Here is a 20000-nt window from a genome sequence, read left to right on the forward strand (position 1 = left end):
AAGGGTGTTTGAATCCAAAAATTCCCAAACCACTGCATAAGGAGTCCTGTTATCACTTTTCCAGTACAGTTTCTTCTCCTACCAATACCATGGCTATCCTTTTTCTTCTTGAACCATCGCCAACCTTTCACTGCCATAGTCATCCCTCCTTTCCCTTTTGAAGATTGGCCGTTCTTGTTATGGTTTCTGGACAATGTCCCTCCTCCTTACCCTGCCCACAGAATGGCCCGATGCACAGTACCTTCTGCCTGTATGTTTGGTGCATATAGGGTGCTCTGAATCGTTGGCCAACAAACCTCTTCTTCTGTCCACTGATTCTATCCAAAGAGTAATTTAATATCACAAAATCTGTGTTTGCCTCTTGTTTCCTGTTTAAAAATAGTACAGGTAAATATTATCCTGCAATGCTAGGGACCTTGGGTTTTCCTAATAAGGGGTCTCTCTATAAAAAATAAAAAGGATTGTTTTGACACCAATAAGGATCCATGCAGCTTAGTTACCATCAAGTACAAGGTACTGTTTTAATATTCAAAGATATTCAAAGGTATCTATTTAACATAATAGTTTTGCAATTTTTCTCCCATTAGCTGTCAGGCTGACACTCCATTTAAAATGTTTGGCTGACAGTCAGTGTCAGGCAGTTAATAGTTGAAGGATTTTCACTAAGACAGATATAGTTACAGCTTTTAAACTTCCTTTTTATATTGGGCATAGCATTCCATACAAAGAATGCAGGGCCTAAATATAAATATGGAATTATAATGTTATCTATACAGGGACATCCTGGTGGAGCTACCGGTAGCATAAGGCTCTATTAACATTTGGAATATGAAAATCTAACGCTCTGATTAACTACATGTCCTGCAACTGTAAATGGAGTCACTACCAATTGCATGGTGTCCTGCCCTATTGAATATACACATAAAGAATAAAGTTGGGTTGCTCATTTCTACAGTGAAAACCCTTTAAATCTGGCAGAGAATTGAAGTGACTCTGACATTAGTACTTACACATTTCAGAATATTAGTGAGAAGATCAGCCACAGATCCTACCATGTGAGTGCCCCCCATCATTTATTCCCCCTTAATGTTAAGGTTCTGACTAAAGAAACACATGTTGGGTACACAGCCTATAGTATACTCTATTAATCTATATTAATTCAGTGTCCTACAACCATGGTTTCATATATCTTTTTAAGAGCTAAGGGAGGGGCATTTGAATGCAAATGGGGGAGGGGAAGAACACAAAAAGCATGAGGACTGTTCTTGCACCCAACTAAATAGTCTGCAATATTTAAACAAACGGCTCAGTTTGTAAGTGCAAAAAAGAGACAATAGACAGTGCCCCTTGTTGTCCTATATATCAGTGAAGAATGCAGAATTGGGAACAACTTGCAACCATCATGTAAGGAGCACCATGGGCAGCAGGGATGCCATTAGAGCAGGTATATGTACTGTAGTACTGCAGTCAGGGGCCCTGTGGAAGAGGGAAAATGTGATTCACAGCTTGTTGGGGGGATTGTGGGCAATTATTTCTGAATAATGTGGCGTGACTAAACAGATTAGGGGTGAGGTTGTGCATTTATGGGTCATTTTTTTTCTTTGGGGCCCAATTCTTCTCATGGACAGGCCCTCCAGTTGACCAATGAGCCGAGGAGCACTCTGCTAACTTAGTAGTATGGGGCCCTGTGAGTCCTGATGGTGGCCTTGACCCTGTATATGGCCTATGGCTTTTTAGGTGTATATATTTTACTATCTTACTAATACACCAGTGCTAGAAGAAGTGCAAAGCTCCAAAGCAGTGTGCTTTGAACTAGTTGACCTGAAAGCCATGGGACCCGTGGGTCAGACAGGTTCAGTCCAACCAATTTCCACCAAGGGGGGCAAGTGGCAGGCCATATTCACTACCAACCCAGCAGCTTCCCAACCTTCCCCGCACTATCCCAACCCCACTAGCAACAGGGGCGATGCTTGGGCTCATACTCACCCTGCCCCCTCTGATCATGTCAACAAGGGGTGGATTAGGCACAAGCATATAAAATGGTGGGACAGGCTTTGGTTGGGGTCACTGCAGGTCAAAAAAATCTTCTATTACTACTCTGAACCTTGTTCTGGATGCTCTAGCACAGGCACAATGAGTGCAAGGGTGCAAACAGGGCTGGATTTCAGTGCAGTTTGTCCTTAGGGATTGCAGTTAGTGTGCTGCGTGGGAAAGGGAGTTTGGGTTCTTACTGGGCCGCCTCTCCCTGCAAGATGTGAAATTTAATGCCATGGTAGTTATTCTTTAATAAAAACCAAATCTACTTTCTATAAATACTGCAGTTACTTCCTTTATATTGTATTTAGCAATTAGAGTGGCACTTTTAGCAAGACTTCTCCTTTAAATAATTCCCCCCTAAACCCAGTGCATAAACAAGACACGTACAGACAGACCGACAGATGCCAAAGCAGTTTATTTCATTCCTCGTATTCGTTCTTACCCACAGCTTAGTCAACTACACAGCATTTCAGACCACAGTGTTCAGTGAAACCAATTAACCATCTGTGAACAATCTGGAAGCAAACACACCATGTGCAAAAATTTGATTTTTTTTTTGGATTACAGTTGCTGGTAATAAGGCATTGGGAATTCCATGTTGTTCACTTGGCACATCTATAGGTTGGAGTGTACATTTAGTTTATTGTGACGCTGACTGTCATCCCTCCATTAAATCTGTGATCTAAGGCTCCTCTTTGGTGTTACAATGTATTTGTGAATCAAGTCAAAGCTTTCTTAGCAATATTATATATAATACAGTGGCAGCTGTGAGCAGTGGTGTAGCTGGCAGGGGTGCAAATAAACCATCCCCTAATGAGCAAGGGGCGCCTTGTGCACTGGGGCCCATAAGCCCCACTGGTTGTGAGAATGTGAGATTCCGGGCTAGTGTTCCTTACTGCGCTTATTAATGTGAAATTACCCTGTGCCTGTGCACCGTTACCACAACACGTCTAACTGTTACTTTGACCAAACATAGGAAAGCTGGTTATTTACCTGTAAAGTGGTTAAGATATCACATGAATTGATTAAAGGCTAAGTTCTAGGTTTAAGGTTAAAATTCTAACTACTGTGCTTTAAGATAAGGTGGACCCCACGTCAGAAAGCATGTTATTTATTGATTATGATCATATACATCCCAGTGTCTAAGTCTAAAGTGTAAAGATGGCGGAATGTCTTGTATTCGGTACATAAAAGACTAATGTTCTCCTATCAATGAGCGATTACGACATTACACTTGGTGGTGATGGTCACCATGCATGTGATTATGCACTGGAAATGCCAACAAGACTTATCAACACATTTGATATGGGTTTTTATTTAGGCAGGTATCATTAGATTTCAAGAGATCTCAATATCCACTGGCTAACTATGCTGGTAGGGGAATGCTGGGAAATGTAGTTGATATGAGATCCATTGCCAAACCTGCACCAATGGCACTGTCTGATAGTAGAATTTGTCCAGGCCCAGTTTGATAGTTTCCAATGGCCAATCACTTTTAGAACATGTTTGGAGAATATCGGGTGCCTATTTGATTATTTTTGTTTGCAGCTTATTTCTCACTGGAGAGGGCAGAGTGGTAGGTATGCCAGGGGGCAGCCAGAAGATAAGTGCCCCGGCTCCATAGAAAGTACCTTATTTATATGATTGCTTGCCTGACCAATCTGTAGCAATGGCCTTTTGTAACCCATGCAGAGCCAGCGTCTCATCTCAGTGTCCCATAGAGGACAACTGATCTTGCTTGTGGGCAGTGTGTATTGCAAGGCCCTAGTAGCTCAAGCTGCATTGGGCTTTTAACTACTATTACTACAAATGGTATGTTTTAGGTGGCAGCATTACTTTTAAAGGCCACCTATAGTTCTGGGACATGTCCTGTGGCTTCCAATAATATTCCTGCTGGTGAATGAATAGACTATGAAGTGAAAAAATGTATCCTAGCTAATTTGTATGGGTTATGTAGCAACAGTGGCAAAGTTAGCGCCGCTTCTAGTAACCCATAGCAACCAGTGAGCAGATAGTATTTACCAGGGTCGGACTAGACCAGCAGGATACCGGGAAAAAACCCAGTGGACCCCAGCCCAGTGGGCAGCCCCCCACCAACCCAGCCTGCTCTTTCCCCTCCCCCTGCCGGGCCATGAACTGCACGCACCTGAACTCCCACCCTGATCATGGAGGGGATGCGGTATGTGGCCTGGGGGGAGCAGGACCTCGCTACTGGGGTAGGGGGCTCAGGCGGCAGCCCATGTGGGCCCCTGACACACAAGTCCTACACTTACATTTACTGGTCAACTGTTTGAAAGAACAGAACTGGTTGTTTTTGGTTACTAGATCTGGTGCTAAATTTGCACCTATTATTACATTACCCCACTAAGATATTTTTTCTAAGGTTTTACCAAGGCTTCATCACTTTGATCTGGCTTATCCAGTTTCTTAGTTGATACAACAGTTTCCTCTATGATTTCCTCATACGTTTCCCCTATGCGAGTAGATGATTTAGAGACGACTTTGGAGACCCCATCAGTTTCCTCCTTTTTTCTAGAATCGACTGCAGGGGTAACCTTAGAAGTGGAAGAACTATGAACCCGGGACTGATAAGAGTAACTTGGGGGAGGATTTGGATTAAAAGGCATCATGCTAATTCCTGCTGTGCTGAACCTGGTTTCTTCACCCTCCAGCAATTTCCTGTTAATAAATGATAACAAGAGACCAGTTAGCATTAAATGCAATTGAGATCATATCAACACAGAACCACTCTCTGCATCTAACAATTTATATGAAAGAAGCATTTCTCTCTTTTATTATAGTAGCAGTGGGATAATAGCCTCTGGGAAGGGACTGTGGCTGTGGGATAGCAGGTATAGTAGGGAGAGATGGTGCCTATAGTAGCAGTGGGATAATAGCCTCTGGGAAGGGACTGTGGCTGTGGGATAGCAGATATAGTAGGGAGAGATGGTGCCTATAGTAGCAGTGGGATAATAGCCTCTGGGAAGGGACTGTGGCTGTGGGATAGCAGGTATAGTAGGGAGAGATGGTGCCTATAGTAGCAGTGGGGGGATAATAGCCTCTGGGAAGGGACTGCGGCTGTGGGATAGCAGGTATAGTAGGGAGAGATGGTGCCTATAGTAGCAGTGGGGGGATAATAGCCTCTGGGAAGGGACTGTGGCTGTGGGATAGCAGGTATAGTAGGGAGAGATGGTGCCTATAGTAACAGTGGGGGGATAATAGCCTCTGGGAAGGGACTGTGGCTGTGGGATAGCAGGTATAGTAGGGAGAGATGGTGCCTATAGTAGCAGTGGGATAATAGCCTCTGGGAAGGGACTGTGGCTGTGGAATAACAGGTATAGTAGGGAGAGATGGTGCCTATAGTAGCAGTGGGGGGATAATAGCCTCTGGGAAGGGACTGGGGCTGTGGAATAACAGGTATAGTAGGGAGAGATGGTGCCTATAGTAGCAGTGGGATAATAGCCTCTGGGAAGGGACTGTGGCTGTGGAATAACAGGTATAGTAGGGAGAGATGGTGCCTATAGTAGCAGTGGGATAATAGCCTCTGGGAAGGGACTGTGGCTGTGGGATAGCAGGTATAGTAGGGAGAGATGGTGCCTATAGTAGCAGTGGGATAATAGCCTCTGGGAAGGGACTGTGGCTGTGGGATAGCAGGTATAGTAGGGAGAGATGGTGCCTATAGTAGCAGTGGGGGGATAATAGCCTCTGGGAAGGGACTGTGGCTGTGGGATAGCAGGTATAGTAGGGAGAGATGGTGCCTATAGTAGCAGTGGGATAATAGCCTCTGGGAAGGGACTGTGGCTGTGGGATAGCAGGTATAGTAGGGAGAGATGGTGCCTATAGTAGCAGTGGGGGGATAATAGCCTCTGGGAAGGGACTGTGGCTGTGGGATAGCAGGTATAGTAGGGAGAGATGGTGCCTATAGTAACAGTGGGGGGATAATAGCCTCTGGGAAGGGACTGTGGCTGTGGGATAGCAGGTATAGTAGGGAGAGATGGTGCCTATAGTAGCAGTGGGATAATAGCCTCTGGGAAGGGACTGTGGCTGTGGAATAACAGGTATAGTAGGGAGAGATGGTGCCTATAGTAGCAGTGGGATAATAGCCTCTGGGAAGGGACTGTGGCTGTGGGATAGCAGGTATAGTAGGGAGAGATGGTGCCTATAGTAGCAGTGGGGGGATAATAGCCTCTGGGAAGGGACTGTGGCTGTGGGATAGCAGGTATAGTAGGGAGAGATGGTGCCTATAGTAGCAGTGGGATAATAGCCTCTTGGAAGGGACTGGGGCTGTGGGATAGCAGGTATAGTAGGGAGAAATGGTGCCTATAGTAGCAGTGGGGGGATAATAGCCTCTGGGAAGGGACTGTGGCTGTGGGATAGCAGGTATAGTAGGGAGAGATGGTGCCTATAGTAGCAGTGGGGGGATAATAGCCTCTGGGAAGGGACTGTGGCTGTGGGATAGCAGGTATAGTAGGGAGAGATGGTGCCTATAGTAGCAGTGGGATAATAGCCTCTGGGAAGGGACTGTGGCTGTGGGATAGCAGGGATAGTAGGGAGAGATGGTGCCTATAGTAGCAGTGGGATAATAGCCTCTGGGAAGGGACTGTGGCTGTGGGATAGCAGGTATAGTAGGGAGAGATGGTGCCTATAGTAGCAGTGGGATAATAGCCTCTGGGAAGGGACTGGGGCTGTGGGATAGCAGGTATAGTAGGGAGAGATGGTGCCTATAGTAGCAGTGGGGGGATAATAGCCTCTGGGAAGGGACTGGGGCTGTGGGATAGCAGGTATAGTAGGGAGAGATGGTGCCTATAGTAGCAGTGGGATAATAGCCTCTGGGAAGGGACTGTGGCTGTGGGATAGCAGGTATAGTAGGGAGGGGTGGTGCCTATAGTAGCAGTGGGATAATAGTAATAGTATAATCCCTAACATATACCAATGGTCCCAAAAAGTGTGCTTTACCTCAGACCCTGCCAAAAGAGCCCTGTATCTGACTTTATTCTTAGAAAGAAATAGGAAGAATAACCATTATATCACTCTAGCAGACGGGGCAGGGATATATGCTCTTTCTATGGATGCACTGTGGGGGTGAGTAATGGGTACCTGTATGCGGCTATCTCAATATCCAGGGCCATTTTGACATTAAGGAGATCCTGATATTCACGCAGGTGTCGAGCCATTTCTCCTTTTGTGTTTCTCAATTCATTTTCCAGCTGGTTAATGGTATCCTAAAATGAAGGGGAGAGATTACTTAACTCGACCATCACTCACAGCTGTCTTTGCTCTTGTGGATATTGCTACGAAGCAACGCTAAGCACAATCTGCAATCATCTGTACAACTTTCTCAGCCGTTATCCTTTATTTATAAATCATCAACTATGCATGTTACAGTATTAATGAAAACAAATTCTTTATTACAGGTATGGGATCCCTTAACCGGAAACCTGTTTTCTAGAAATCTCCGAATTATGGAAGGCCATCTCCTATAGACTCCATTATAAGCAAATGATTCTAATTTTTAAAAGTGATTTTCTTTTTTCTCTAAAATAATAAAACAGTACCTTGTTCTTGATCCCAATTAAGATATAATTAATCCATATTGGGGGCAGAACAATCCTATTGGATTTATTTAATGTTTAAATTATTTTTAGCAGACTTAAGTTCTGAGCATTCTGGATAACAGGTCCCATACCTGTATATGTTACATAACATAACATGGTGAGTACTATTAATTAGTAGTATTATTTGCTTTGGTATTTTTCTAAATGTAAAGGCATAAATGATAAATTTGTACTAAAAAATCCAGTTTCCATTTTGAAAAATAATTTAGTTTATATAAAAAATATGTAATTTTATTCAATTAAGTTGTTTTTGGCTCAGGCATTGAAAAAAAACAATTATTTACATGTGCATACTGTCCCTCCTGTATATCTATAATATAGTTAGCGTTTGACTTGAAATATATTTATACATTAAATATCATTAAATACAGAAAATGAATAGAAAAAATGGAAGTTCTTCTGTGTGATTTGCTCTGTTACCTTCAAGATATATTAGCAATGTAGGTAAGAGTCACACAATGGCAGAACTGCAATCAATTGTATTAGTTGTGCATATTTGGGAGAACATGCCATAAATCACTGCAGGTAGAAAAGGCATAAATATGGGATTTAGAATATAAATAGATTTATGAATATTCTTTATATAGTAATGACATATTCTGCAGTGATTTACAGAGTTATACATCATTCATATCAGACCCTGTCCCAGCAAGCTTACAATCTAAGGTCCCTATCACACTCACACACACTAGTTTAATCAGGAGCCAATTAACCTGCCTGTATGTTTTTGGGGTGTGAGAGGAAACTGGGGTCCCTGGAGAAAACCCACACAGATATGGGAAGAACCCAAACTTCTTTCAGTTATTGCCCTGGCCGGAATCGTGACTAGGACTCGGAGATGTCAAAGCAATGTCAAAGCTAAGCTAATAAATAATGTACTTGTATTCCTCTCCCCCCACTCTGCTCAATGTTGCATTTCTTTTTAACGATGCATAATTAACAAGATTTATTCTTTGCTAACTGTGTATAATCAGACGATTTATGGAAGGAGTAATAATTGCTCTGGATATGAATGTTTGACATAAACAGCAAAATATATATAATATATAATAAGTATCTATAGAGGCCAAAACATACAGTAATGCACACATATACAACATATATATGTTTGGGGGTAAATGCAAAGGGGAAATCCTCCCAAAGTAACTTATAGTTAAATACATGAATAGTATTAATGTAAACATTTAAGCTGATTTATGTACTAAGTTAATATTTATGGTCAGTGAACAGTTTGTCTACTAGAACTGTAAATATAAGGGAGAAGAAAGAGTATGATCTTCTATAATATATACTGTAACGCTGACCTGTCACTAAAACCATTGTCTGGTTTCCAGGTCTAGTTACCCTAGCAACCATGGCAGGCTAGAGAAACAAAATAGAATGGACCAGTAAAAAATATAATTAAAGAATAAACTCTCAGAGTGATGTTGGCTTAAAACATATTTTTTAGTAAAACATCAAATATACTAATGTTAAGTTTTATTTATAAAGTGAAAATAGCAACAAAATATAGCCCTGCACTATAGCACGGTTCCACACCCAACCCGAGGAAGATGGCGATGGAATGCAAGTGGGTGTGGTCCTCGCCCAACTGAATGTTAAAAACCAATGCATCTAGTTGCTTGCCTTAAGGAAACAATCTGCCTTTGTATATGAGAATAGGCTCAGACAAATGACACTGTTGCCATCCTTCCAAATATACAGAACAAATTGATTAATATACATAATCTGCCAGGAATCCTAATGCAGGCGAGGAAATGCGTCATATTTTATGTCTGAAGCGACTCGGTTGAACCACTAGCAGTAACTTAATACAAATATTCCTTTATAGATAATACTAGTATATATAACACACAAGTACTAGTCATTTAATCAACTCCCAGAATGATCAAAAATAACCTTTTAAGGGGCATTTAAGTTGGGACGCAATGCAACATTAAATACTATTGAACTTTTCTACTATGAGTTAATTCCTGCTATATATATATATATAATGCCCAACTAAGTCATCTAAACACTCTGATCATTATAAATGATCACATCATATCAATTATATGATTGTTGTATGAAATGCATTACACAGGGCAGCAGAGTTACATATATATTCCTGCCTGGAGGTGCAGATGTCTGTATAACCCAGGGAAAGCTCAGGGGCAAGGAGCAGTGTAAATAATTGTTAACTATTATTTGATTTAGATTCTGCTGATTTAGATTCAGGATAGGGTGGGGTTAATGAATCTGATTATTATATGAAATGCATTACACAGGGCAGCAGAGTTACATATATATCCCTGCCTGAAGGTGCAGATGTCTGTATAACCCAGGGAAAGCTCAGGGGCAAGGAGCAGTGTAAATAATTGTTTACTATTATTTGATTCAGATTCTGTTGATTTAGATCCAGGATAGGGTGGGGTTAATGAATCTGATTATTATATGAATGATTATTATATGAAATGCATTACACAGGGCAGCAGAGTTACATATATATCCCTGCCTGAAGGTGCAGATGTCTGTATAACCCAGGGAAAGCTCAGGGGCAAGGAGCAGTGTAAATAATTGTTAACTATTATTTGATTTAGATTCAGGATAGGGTGGGGTTAATGAATCTGATTATTATATGAATGATTATTATATGAAATGCATTACACAGGGCAGCAGAGTTACATATATATCCCTGCCTGGAGGTGCAGATGTCTGTATAACCCAGGGAAAGCTCAGGGGCAAGGAGCAGTGTAAATAACTGTTAACCCTTATTTGATTCAGATTCTGCTGGTTTAGATCCAGGATAGGGTGGGGTTAATGAATCTGCTGCTTCATGTTACAGGAAAGAAGAGAACACAAAGCTCAGAACAAACCATTTAGATTAGTGGAAATCACTTTGCCCATCTAATCCCTTAGTGTTTGTTTAGTGTCTTTGTTGCATCTGTGCCACTCCCTGCCCTTCCCCACCCCCTCTTCACACCAGTCCCTGGAGAGGGCACCTACTTTGCCCAATAGACTTAACTCTTTCACTTCCAGCCTTTGGAGCATCACAATCAATACAATTACAAAGTTTCATATAAACAGGACAGCTATATAGCTGAATGTATAGCAGCTATAGTGTAAGAACTACCTATTACATACATTATACAGGCACATACAGAGCACATTTGGGCACTGGTACAATCGCACACTGTCGGCAGAGAAATGAAAGGGATTTCAGCACCTCGGACAGGGCCGATTTTGGCGCTGATCTGATTGGGCAGCAGTTTAAAGCCAATGCTGAATCCCATAGAGTAAGGGAAGGGGATTACCTGGAGCCCGGCGGTCTCTGCCATGTGTCTGTCCTCCATCTCTTGGAGTTGCCTTTCCAGAGACTCATTGGTGCCGCGGAGACTTTCGATCTCGATGGTTTTGGACTGCAGCTGCCTCCTGTAGTCATTGATCTCCTCCCTGTTGGCTCGGATGAGCTCGGTGCTGCGGGATGCCTGCTCGGTCAGGTTGGCGAATTTGGATTTGTACCATTCATCCGCGGACTGCAGGTTCTTGGCGGCCAGGGACTCGTACTGAGAGCGGATCTCCTTCAGGGCCGAGGTGAGGTCCGGCTTAGAGAGCTCCATCTCCACGGAGACCTGGGAAGCCTGCAGCATGGCCATCAGCTCGGTCACCTCTTCATCATGGACTTTCCTGAGGAAGGAGATCTCATCCAACAGGGATTCCACCTTCTTCTCCAGGTCCAGGCGAGCCAGGGTGGCATCATCCACATCCTTCTTGTGAGACTTCAGGGCGTATTCAGTCTCCTCTCTCATTCGGATTTCATCTTCATATTTCCCTTTAAGTTTCTGTAGGTCATCTTCTAGGTTATCCCTCTCTATGATGATCTGAGCCTTCTCTGCATTGAGCTCCTCCAGCTGAGCCCTGAGTTCCTTGATCTCCTGCTGGTAGAGTTCCCCCAGCCTGGAGGGCTCCGATTGCCTTTGCCTGAGGGCTGTCAGCTCCGTCTCCAGCACCTTGTTCTGCTGCTCCAGGTTATGCACCTTCTCAATGAACATGGCAAACCTGTCATTTAACCCCTGCAGCTGCTCCTTCTCATTGGTGCGAATGATCTTGTACTCGTTATTGACTGCTGAAGTTTGAGTGAGATCTAAGTTGTCCCCAGCCAGGTAGCCAGCCCCCCTGGAGGCCCTCCTGTAGGAAGGCGCTGAGGGGACATTGCTGCGGGACAGGGAGTGGGACCGGTAGCCAGAGGTGGCGGTAGCCCTGGAGGAGCTGCTCACTCCCAGGCGAGCTGATGAAGCCCGGGGAGGGTCTCCGAAAATCTTCCTGTATGAGGAGGAGAGGTAATGGTCCGAACCGTAACTCATCTTGAGCAGAGAGTGAGGGAGGGACACCTGAGCCCTGCCTTTTATACCGACAGGCAAGATCAATAGCAGGGGAGAGGCAAGGGGCTCCAGCAATCAAACCGGAGGGGTTTTAACCCTTCCCAGCTCTGGGTGCTGCTGATCTCCAGCTGTTGGGCTTGTGTGATCTGCACAGGGATTTGCCCGGGAGGTGACACACTGCAGAAAGGAGATGCGGCTCAGTCGCGCTGGGAAGGAGGGAATGGAACTGTCCATTTTGCCGCAGTGCTGATGTCAGCAGCAAGGAATCCCCAGCCCAGCACCTGGAGACAGTCTCTTGCCCTGTCTCTCTCTCTCCCCCCTATAATATCTTGCCCTGTCTCTCTCTCCCCCCTAAAATATCGTGCCCTGTCTCTCTCACTTTTACCCTATAACATCTTGCCTTGTCTCTCTCACTTTTACCCTATAACATCTTGCCCTGTCTCTCTCACTTTTACCCTATAATATCTTGCCCTGTCTCTCTTACTTTCCCCCCTACAATATCTTGCCCTGTCTCTCTCACTTTCCCCCCTACAATATATTGCCCTGTCTCTCTCACTTTTACCCTATAACATCTTGCCCTGTCTCTCTCACTTTTACCCTATAATATCTTGCCCTGTCTCTCTTACTTTCCCCCCTACAATATATTGCCCTGTCTCTCTCACTTTCCCCCCTACAATATATTGCCCTGTCTCTCTCACTTCCCCCCTACAATATATTGCCCTGTCTCTCTTACTTTCCCCCCTACAATATCTTGCCCTGTCTCTCTCACTTCCCCCCCTACAATATCTTGCCCTGTCTCTCTCACTTCCCCCCCTACAATATCTTGCCCTGTCTCTCTCACTTTCCCCCCTACAATATATTGCCCTGTCTCTCTCACTTTCCCCCCTACAATATATTGCCCTGTCTCTCTCACTTTTACCCTATAACATCTTGCCCTGTCTCTCTCACTTTTACCCTATAATATCTTGCCCTGTCTCTCTTACTTTCCCCCCTACAATATATTGCCCTGTCTCTCTCACTTTCCCCCCTACAATATATTGCCCTGTCTCTCTCACTTCCCCCCTACAATATATTGCCCTGTCTCTCTCACTTTCCCCCCTACAATATATTGCCCTGTCTCTCTTACTTTCCCCCCTACAATATATTGCCCTGTCTCTCTCACTTCCCCCCCTACAATATCTTGCCCTGTCTCTCTTACTTTCCCCCCTACAATATATTGCCCTGTCTCTCTCACTTTCCCCCCTACAATATATTGCCCTGTCTCTCTCACTTTCCCCCCTACAATATATTGCCCTGTCTCTCTCACTTCCCCCCTTACAATAGATTGCCCTGTCTCTCTCACTTCCCCCCTTACAATATATTGCCCTGTCTCTCTCACTTTCCCCCCTACAATATATTGCCCTGTCTCTCTCACTTTCCCCCCTACAATATATTGCCCTGTCTCTCTCACTTCCCCCCTACAATATATTGCCCTGTCTCTCTCACTTTCCCCCCTACAATATCTTGCCCTGTCTCTCTCACTTTCCCCCCTACAATATCTTGCCCTGTCTCTCTCACTTTCACCCTATAATATCTTGCCCTGTCTCTTTCACTTTCACCCTATAATATTTTGCCCTGTCTCTCTCACTTTTACCCTATAATATCTTGCCCTGTCTCTCTCCCCCCTACAATATCTTGCCCTGTCTCTTTCTCTCTCCCCCTATAATATATTTCCCTGTCTCTCTCTCTCCCCCTACAATATCTTGCCCTGTCTCTCTTTCCCCCAATAATATCTTGCCCTGTCTCTCTTTCCCCCAATAATATCTTGCCCTGTCTCTTTCTCTCTCCCCTATAATATATTTCCCTGTCTCTCTCTCTCCCCCTATAATATCTTGCCCTGTCTCTCTTTCCCCCAATAATATCTTGCCCTGTATCTCTCCCCCTACAATATCTTGCCCTGTCTCTCTTTCCCCCAATAATATCTTGCCCTGTATCTCTCTCTCCCCCCTATAATATCTTGCCCTGTCTCTCTCCCCCTATAATATCTTGCCCTGTCTCTCTCCCCCTACAATATCTTGCCCTGTCTCTCTTTCCCCCAATAATATCTTGCCCTGTATCTCTCTCTCCCCCCTATAATATCTTGCCCTGTCTGTCTCTCCCCCCCTATAATATCTGGCCCTGTCTCTCTCCCCCCCCCTATAATATCTTGAGCTGTCTCTTTCACTTTCCCCCCTACAATATCTTACCCTGTCTCTCTCACTTTCACCCTATAATATCTTACCCTGTTTCTCTCTCTCCCCCTATAATAGCTTGCCCTGTCTCTCTCACTTTCACCCTATAATATCTTGCCCTGTCTCTCTCTCCCCCTATAATATCTGGCCCTGTCTCTCTCTCCCCCCCTATAATATCTTGAGCTGTCTCTTTCACTTTCCCCCCTACAATATCTTACCCTGTCTCTCTCACTTTCACCCTATACTATCTTACCCTGTTTCTCTCTCTCCCCCTATAATAGCTTGCCCTGTCTCTCTCACTTTCACCCTATAATATCTTGCCCTGTCTCTCTCACTTTCACCCTATAATATCTTGCCCTGTCTCTCTCACTTTCACCCTATAATATCTTGCCCTGTCTCTCTCACTTTCACCCTATAATATCTTGCCCTGTCTCTCTCACTTTCAACCTAGAATATATTGCCCTGTCTCTCTCTAGCTATACTCTTCTTCTGCCCTGTTTCTTTCTCCCTGTAATCTCCTGCCCTATCTTTCTCTCTCTTTGATCTCTTGCCATGCCTCTCTCTTTCTCCCTATGATCTTCTGCCCTGTCTCTTTCTAGTTAATCTCCCCCTGTCATGTCTCTCTTCCCCTATAATGTCCTGCCCTGTCTTTCTCTTGCCCTGTTTCACTCTCTATTTTGTGTGTATGTTAATATGTAGTATTAGTATAGCTGGTATAAATTCATATTATGCACATTTTATGCCACAATCATATTAAACACATAAAACAGAGGCCCAGTTCCTATGTTCTGGTATAGTTCTGTATTACTTTGCTGCTCAGATGGCTCGTAAGGAAGTGTTCATTTTGTGCAATATTGGTCAGAGTAGGTGCCCTCTCCAGGGCCTGGTGTGAGGGGGGGGGGGGGGGGGTGTGGCACAGATGCAACAAAGGCACTGAACAAACACTAAGGAATCAGATGGGCAAAGTGATTTCCCCTGATCTAAATGGTTTATTTTAATGATCTTACTTTGCATTAAACACTCACTGTGACATGAGACAGGGTATTTTTTTAACCCATCCCTGTCCCTTTCACCTCTGTATTTCAATTGACAGATCAGTAATAGAATAATAAGGTTTCCCCTTGCCCCTGAGCTTTCTTGCTTAGTATTTGCACTGCCAGTATTTGCCCTGCAGCTTCCATCATGCTCCTAACTATAACTAAGGGGACACTATTTTGTGATCCTGCTGCAAATGCAGGTGTACTTAGGGGTGTATAATAATATATATATTAGTGTGCCCCCTAGTGCTCCTGAAATCACTTGCAGCAAAGGCATTTTTGCGCCAATATCTGCACCTCATGCCAGGATCCAACTCATCCAGCAGTCAAGCTCCATGTTTATATATATATATATATATGACACAGGGCTTCTTACTATGCATTCTCTTATAGTGGGAAAGGCTTTGGTATGTATTCATGAAAGGGACCAGGCACCTATTGAAACTACACATCTCAGTTCCACACAGGCATGTTATCATGTCATTTAGGTACCATTTTTTTGGTGATTTTTGTCTTGTGCCATTTATTCAGACTCACCAAACTTATTGCCATCCTCCTCTTGTTGGGCACAATTGTATCTCTGCCAGTTCATAGAAGGCCCCTTATACAAATAGGAATATGGGGTATTGACTTCATGGAATTTACAGTAGCAGTGGGCGTCAGGTCTGGACTGGGTGTAAAAATAGGTCCTGGCATTTTCAAGTTGCTGAAATGATAGAACTCCAGACAATGAATTGAAATTGCTCTCTCATCCCCTGCTTTTCCTAACAATTCTCTTATTATTATTCTCTATATTAAGAACTGCAGTCCCAGGGGTCATGGGGCAGAAATGTGCGACACAATTAAAACTGATACAGTGATGTATATGTGGGAGTTACACGGCTGAGCCGAATTTCTGTTTTGGAATAGCTATACAGGTATCGGATGCATTATCTGGAAACTTGTTATCTAGAAAGCTCCAAATTACGGGAAGGCCATTTCCCATAGAATCCATTTTAATCATATAATTGAAAACAGTACAGGTATGGGATCCAGAATGCTCAGGACCTGTGGTCTTCCGTATAAGGGATCTTTCCGTAGTTTGGATCTCAATGCTTTACGTTTACTAAAAAATAATTTAAACATTAAATAAACCCAATAGGATTGTTTTCCGTCCAATAAGGATTAATTATATCTTATTTGGGATCAAGTACAAGGTACTGGTTTAATACTACAGATAAAAAGGAAATCATTTCTAAAAATATTATCATTTATTTAAAATGGAGTCTATGGGAGACGGCCTTTCCATAATTTGGAACTTTCTGGATAATGGGTTTCCGGATAACGGATCCTATACCTGTACCTTGTATTGGATCCCAATTCTTACTGGAGGCAAAACAATTCTATTGTTTTTTTTCAATATTTAAAAGATTTTTTAGTAATCTTAGTAAGTAAGGAGATCCAAATTACAGAAAGACCCCTTATCTGGAAAACCCCAGATCCCAAGCATTCTGGATAACAGGTTTTATATCCCTGTATACCTGAAAGCAAGTTATCAACTTGCTCTCATCCATTAGAATCAAACTGACCTTGATGAAAAAAATATATATAACATTACAAAGGATTTATTATACTTTGAAAATACAGCGACCCTCTGTGTTGTTGGACTGCAAGTCCCAGCATTAAGCCTGTGCATGATGGCTCACCAGCACCAGTTCATAGAAGTTTCTATAGAAGCAAAGGCCTATTTGTTGAATAAGGGTCAAGTACATGCCCTTCCTGTCACAGAATGCATTGGCAACCTTTATGCAGTTTATGAAGGCAACTACCAAGGTAACAGCATTTCAGAACAGAAATCTTTTAGTAGGAACTTAATAAAAAATATTAAAAAAAAAAAATTATGATAAAGGTTCCTATGAAATTCTGATAGTTCAATAAATTATTCAGGCAGCATAAAGATCCTGGGGCGCGCTGTACTGATGCATACAGTATGTATAGATATAGACATACAATAGACCTTAAAGTGCTGTTCCTCATCCAACTATTGCTGCCAGAATGGTTCCAAACAGGAGGGGATAAAACTGATTAAACTTCAGACTCCTTTGTATATGTAGAACAGGATTAGGATTTTCTGTGTTTATGGAAAACCTCTTTTGTCTTGAAGGTGAAGTGAGAGTTTTCACTTTTTAAATACATGTTTAAAAAACCCCATAGGAATGAATTGAGAGTGGTGGCAGGAATAAAAATGCCTCTGTGTTCCTTAGCTTCAGTGAAAGCAAACATACATCTGTACATTATCACCGCCCCCCACAGGAAAAGTTATCAAAACCAACTAGGTGAATATAGAAAAAACACCAGAAGCAAAAATGACACTTTCTTCCCAGCAATTGTGTTTTTTTTACATATCTAGAGAGGCTGTAACAGGAAAGTGTAAACTCATTAGTATTTTCATACTACTTTGACTACACCCCACTGATCTTGCTTGTTCCTCTATAATGGTCAGAATTCTTACATCCCCTTGGTACATGTGGGTTCTTCTCCTCTTCCTCAGGTCTCCTGTCGGGGAAAATATGGGCTCCTATGGTGAACTGTTATAAACAGAGATGGGCCAAGAGCTCCTAGTACCTTTTGCCTCTCTACCTGCTCCTGCTCACCACCCCTTTGGTCACCCACCACCTGCCTGCTCGCCACAGCAGTCACCTTTATTGCTAACTAACCCTACTCCCCCTGCTCCTGCTCACCCTCAGGAATTAAGATGGACTTAGGGCAGTGGGACTGGAGCATGTCATGTAGGTATTTTCTTTATTTTTTTTTTACCCACCCCCTGTTGAACCCTAGGCAGCTGCCTCTTCTGCCAATCTGACCTTGATCATGAAACTTGCTCTCAGAGTTTTAAGAGCTTTGGTTCAGTGACTGCTGAAGGTTTGTAGATCAGACATACCCAGGCCTCCCTCCTGGCACTACCTATATCCATACCCCCATCGCTGCAACTCACCCAAACAGATGCAAGAGTATTCCCCAATTGTATACCACAAGGGGTCCCTGTGCAATTATGAATGGCTGATGAAACATCAGACAAGGGGTAGAGCATAGTGCCATTTAGATTTATGGATCTACACATAGAGGGGCCAATTCATTAAAGTCCGAATTACAAGTATGATTTGCGAAAATTCTCATTAAATACGAAAATTTCTGATGTGCGTTAATTTTGCGAAAAGTGATGTCGCACTTGTACGAAAATATCGTGGTACGATCTGAAAGTTTGTATCCGAATGTTCGTAAACGGCACGAAAACCTTTCTAACTTTGAACCTTCAGTGCAAGATTTTGGAGGCCTCCCTTAGGACTCAATGGCACTCTGCAGCTCCAACCCGGCCCAAGGAAAGTCTCCCATAGGGCTCAATGGCACTCTGCAGCTCCAACCCGGCCCAAGGAAAGCCTCCCATAGGGCTCAATGGCACTCTGCAGCTCCAACCCTGCCCAAGGAAAGTCTCCCATAGGGCTCAATGGCACTCTGCAGCTCCAACCCGGCCCAAGGAAAGTCTCCCATAGGGCTCAATGGCACTCTGCAGCTCCAACCTGGCCCAAGGAAAGCCTCCCATAGGGCTCAATGGCACTCTGCAGCTCCAACCCGGCCCAAGGAAAGTCTCCCATAGGGCTCAATGGCACTCTGCAGCTCCAACCTGGCCCAAGGAAAGCCTCCCATAGGGCTCAATGGCACTCTGCAGCTCCAACCTGGCCCAAGGAAAGTCTCCCATAGGGCTCAATGGCACTCTGCAGCTCCAACCCGGCCCAAGGAAAGTCTCCCATAGGGCTCAATGGCACTCTGCAGCTCCAACCCGGCCCAAGGAAAATCTCCCATAGGGCTCAATGGCACTCTGCAGCTCCAACCCGGCCCAAGGAAAGTCACGGACCTGTCGTACTTTAATGAATGTGCCTCTAAATGTGTTTAATGTTTTGAGCTCCACTAAGTATAAAATAACTAAGGAGACGACTTGATCAATGCTGCTATGGAAGGTTTGCATCTCTTTAGTTCTTGTCAGCAAGCTGTTTTGCCACAGGGGAAAGGGTAAAATTTGAAATGTTCTGCCCCCACACAAGGTACAAGGGAATTAAGTAGTAACTTTAGTAAATTTCTATATAAATAAATTACTCATTTCACAGCAAAAATAGGTGGGGACTTGTTATTGGTGGCTCATAGAAAAGAACTGATTAACTCCTTAGGCAACACATAGACAAACAGCTAACAAAGACTGCTTTTAATTGAGAGCAGTCATGCTAACGAGCTTGGAGAATACAATTCTTCTGCTATTGCTGTTTTTTTTTTTCCTTAGCTGCTAGTAATTAGAGACATCCCAGTAGGAAAGAGGAGCCAAGCTGTTGCTTAGGAGGCTGCAGTATAATGGGAGCAAGGGATTTGTACCTAGTTCATATAAATATATACAACTTGGTACAACTGCTTGTAATGGTGGGTGTTAAAATTGCATTTATATAAGTGCAGACAAAGCAAGAAGCATTATAAATAGCTGTGCTCTATGAATAGTTCTTAAAGGGCTGCTGTCTTAGGGCTCTGGCACACGGGGAGATTAGTCGCCCGCGACAAATCTCCCTTGTCACGGGCGACTAATCTCCCCGAACTACCATCCCACCAGCGAAAATATAAGTCGCAGGTGGGATGGCACACGCTGCGCAGGCATTTTCGGCGATTTGCCGAAATCGTCCGCAAACCCACAACTGGTTGGACTGGCCCACCAAGATAGCG

General features: G+C 43.6%; 1 protein-coding gene across 1 annotated transcript; it reads right to left on the reverse strand.

The window, feature by feature from the left end:
* Nucleotides 1-2433: 2433 nt before the first annotated feature.
* Nucleotides 2434-12210, reverse strand: ina (internexin neuronal intermediate filament protein alpha). Its single transcript, XM_004915852.4, has 3 exons — nt 10946-12210; nt 7135-7259; nt 2434-4716 (listed from the first exon to the last, which is right to left on the reverse strand). The coding sequence occupies exons 1-3, from the start codon at nt 11993-11995 to the stop codon at nt 4416-4418; spliced, it is 1476 nt and encodes a 491-aa protein (XP_004915909.1). The 5' UTR covers nt 11996-12210; the 3' UTR covers nt 2434-4415.
* Nucleotides 12211-20000: the final 7790 nt, after the last annotated feature.

Source organism: Xenopus tropicalis, chromosome 7 (assembly GCF_000004195.4).
Source record: "Xenopus tropicalis strain Nigerian chromosome 7, UCB_Xtro_10.0, whole genome shotgun sequence".
In the NCBI taxonomy this organism is placed as follows: domain Eukaryota; kingdom Metazoa; phylum Chordata; class Amphibia; order Anura; family Pipidae; genus Xenopus; species Xenopus tropicalis.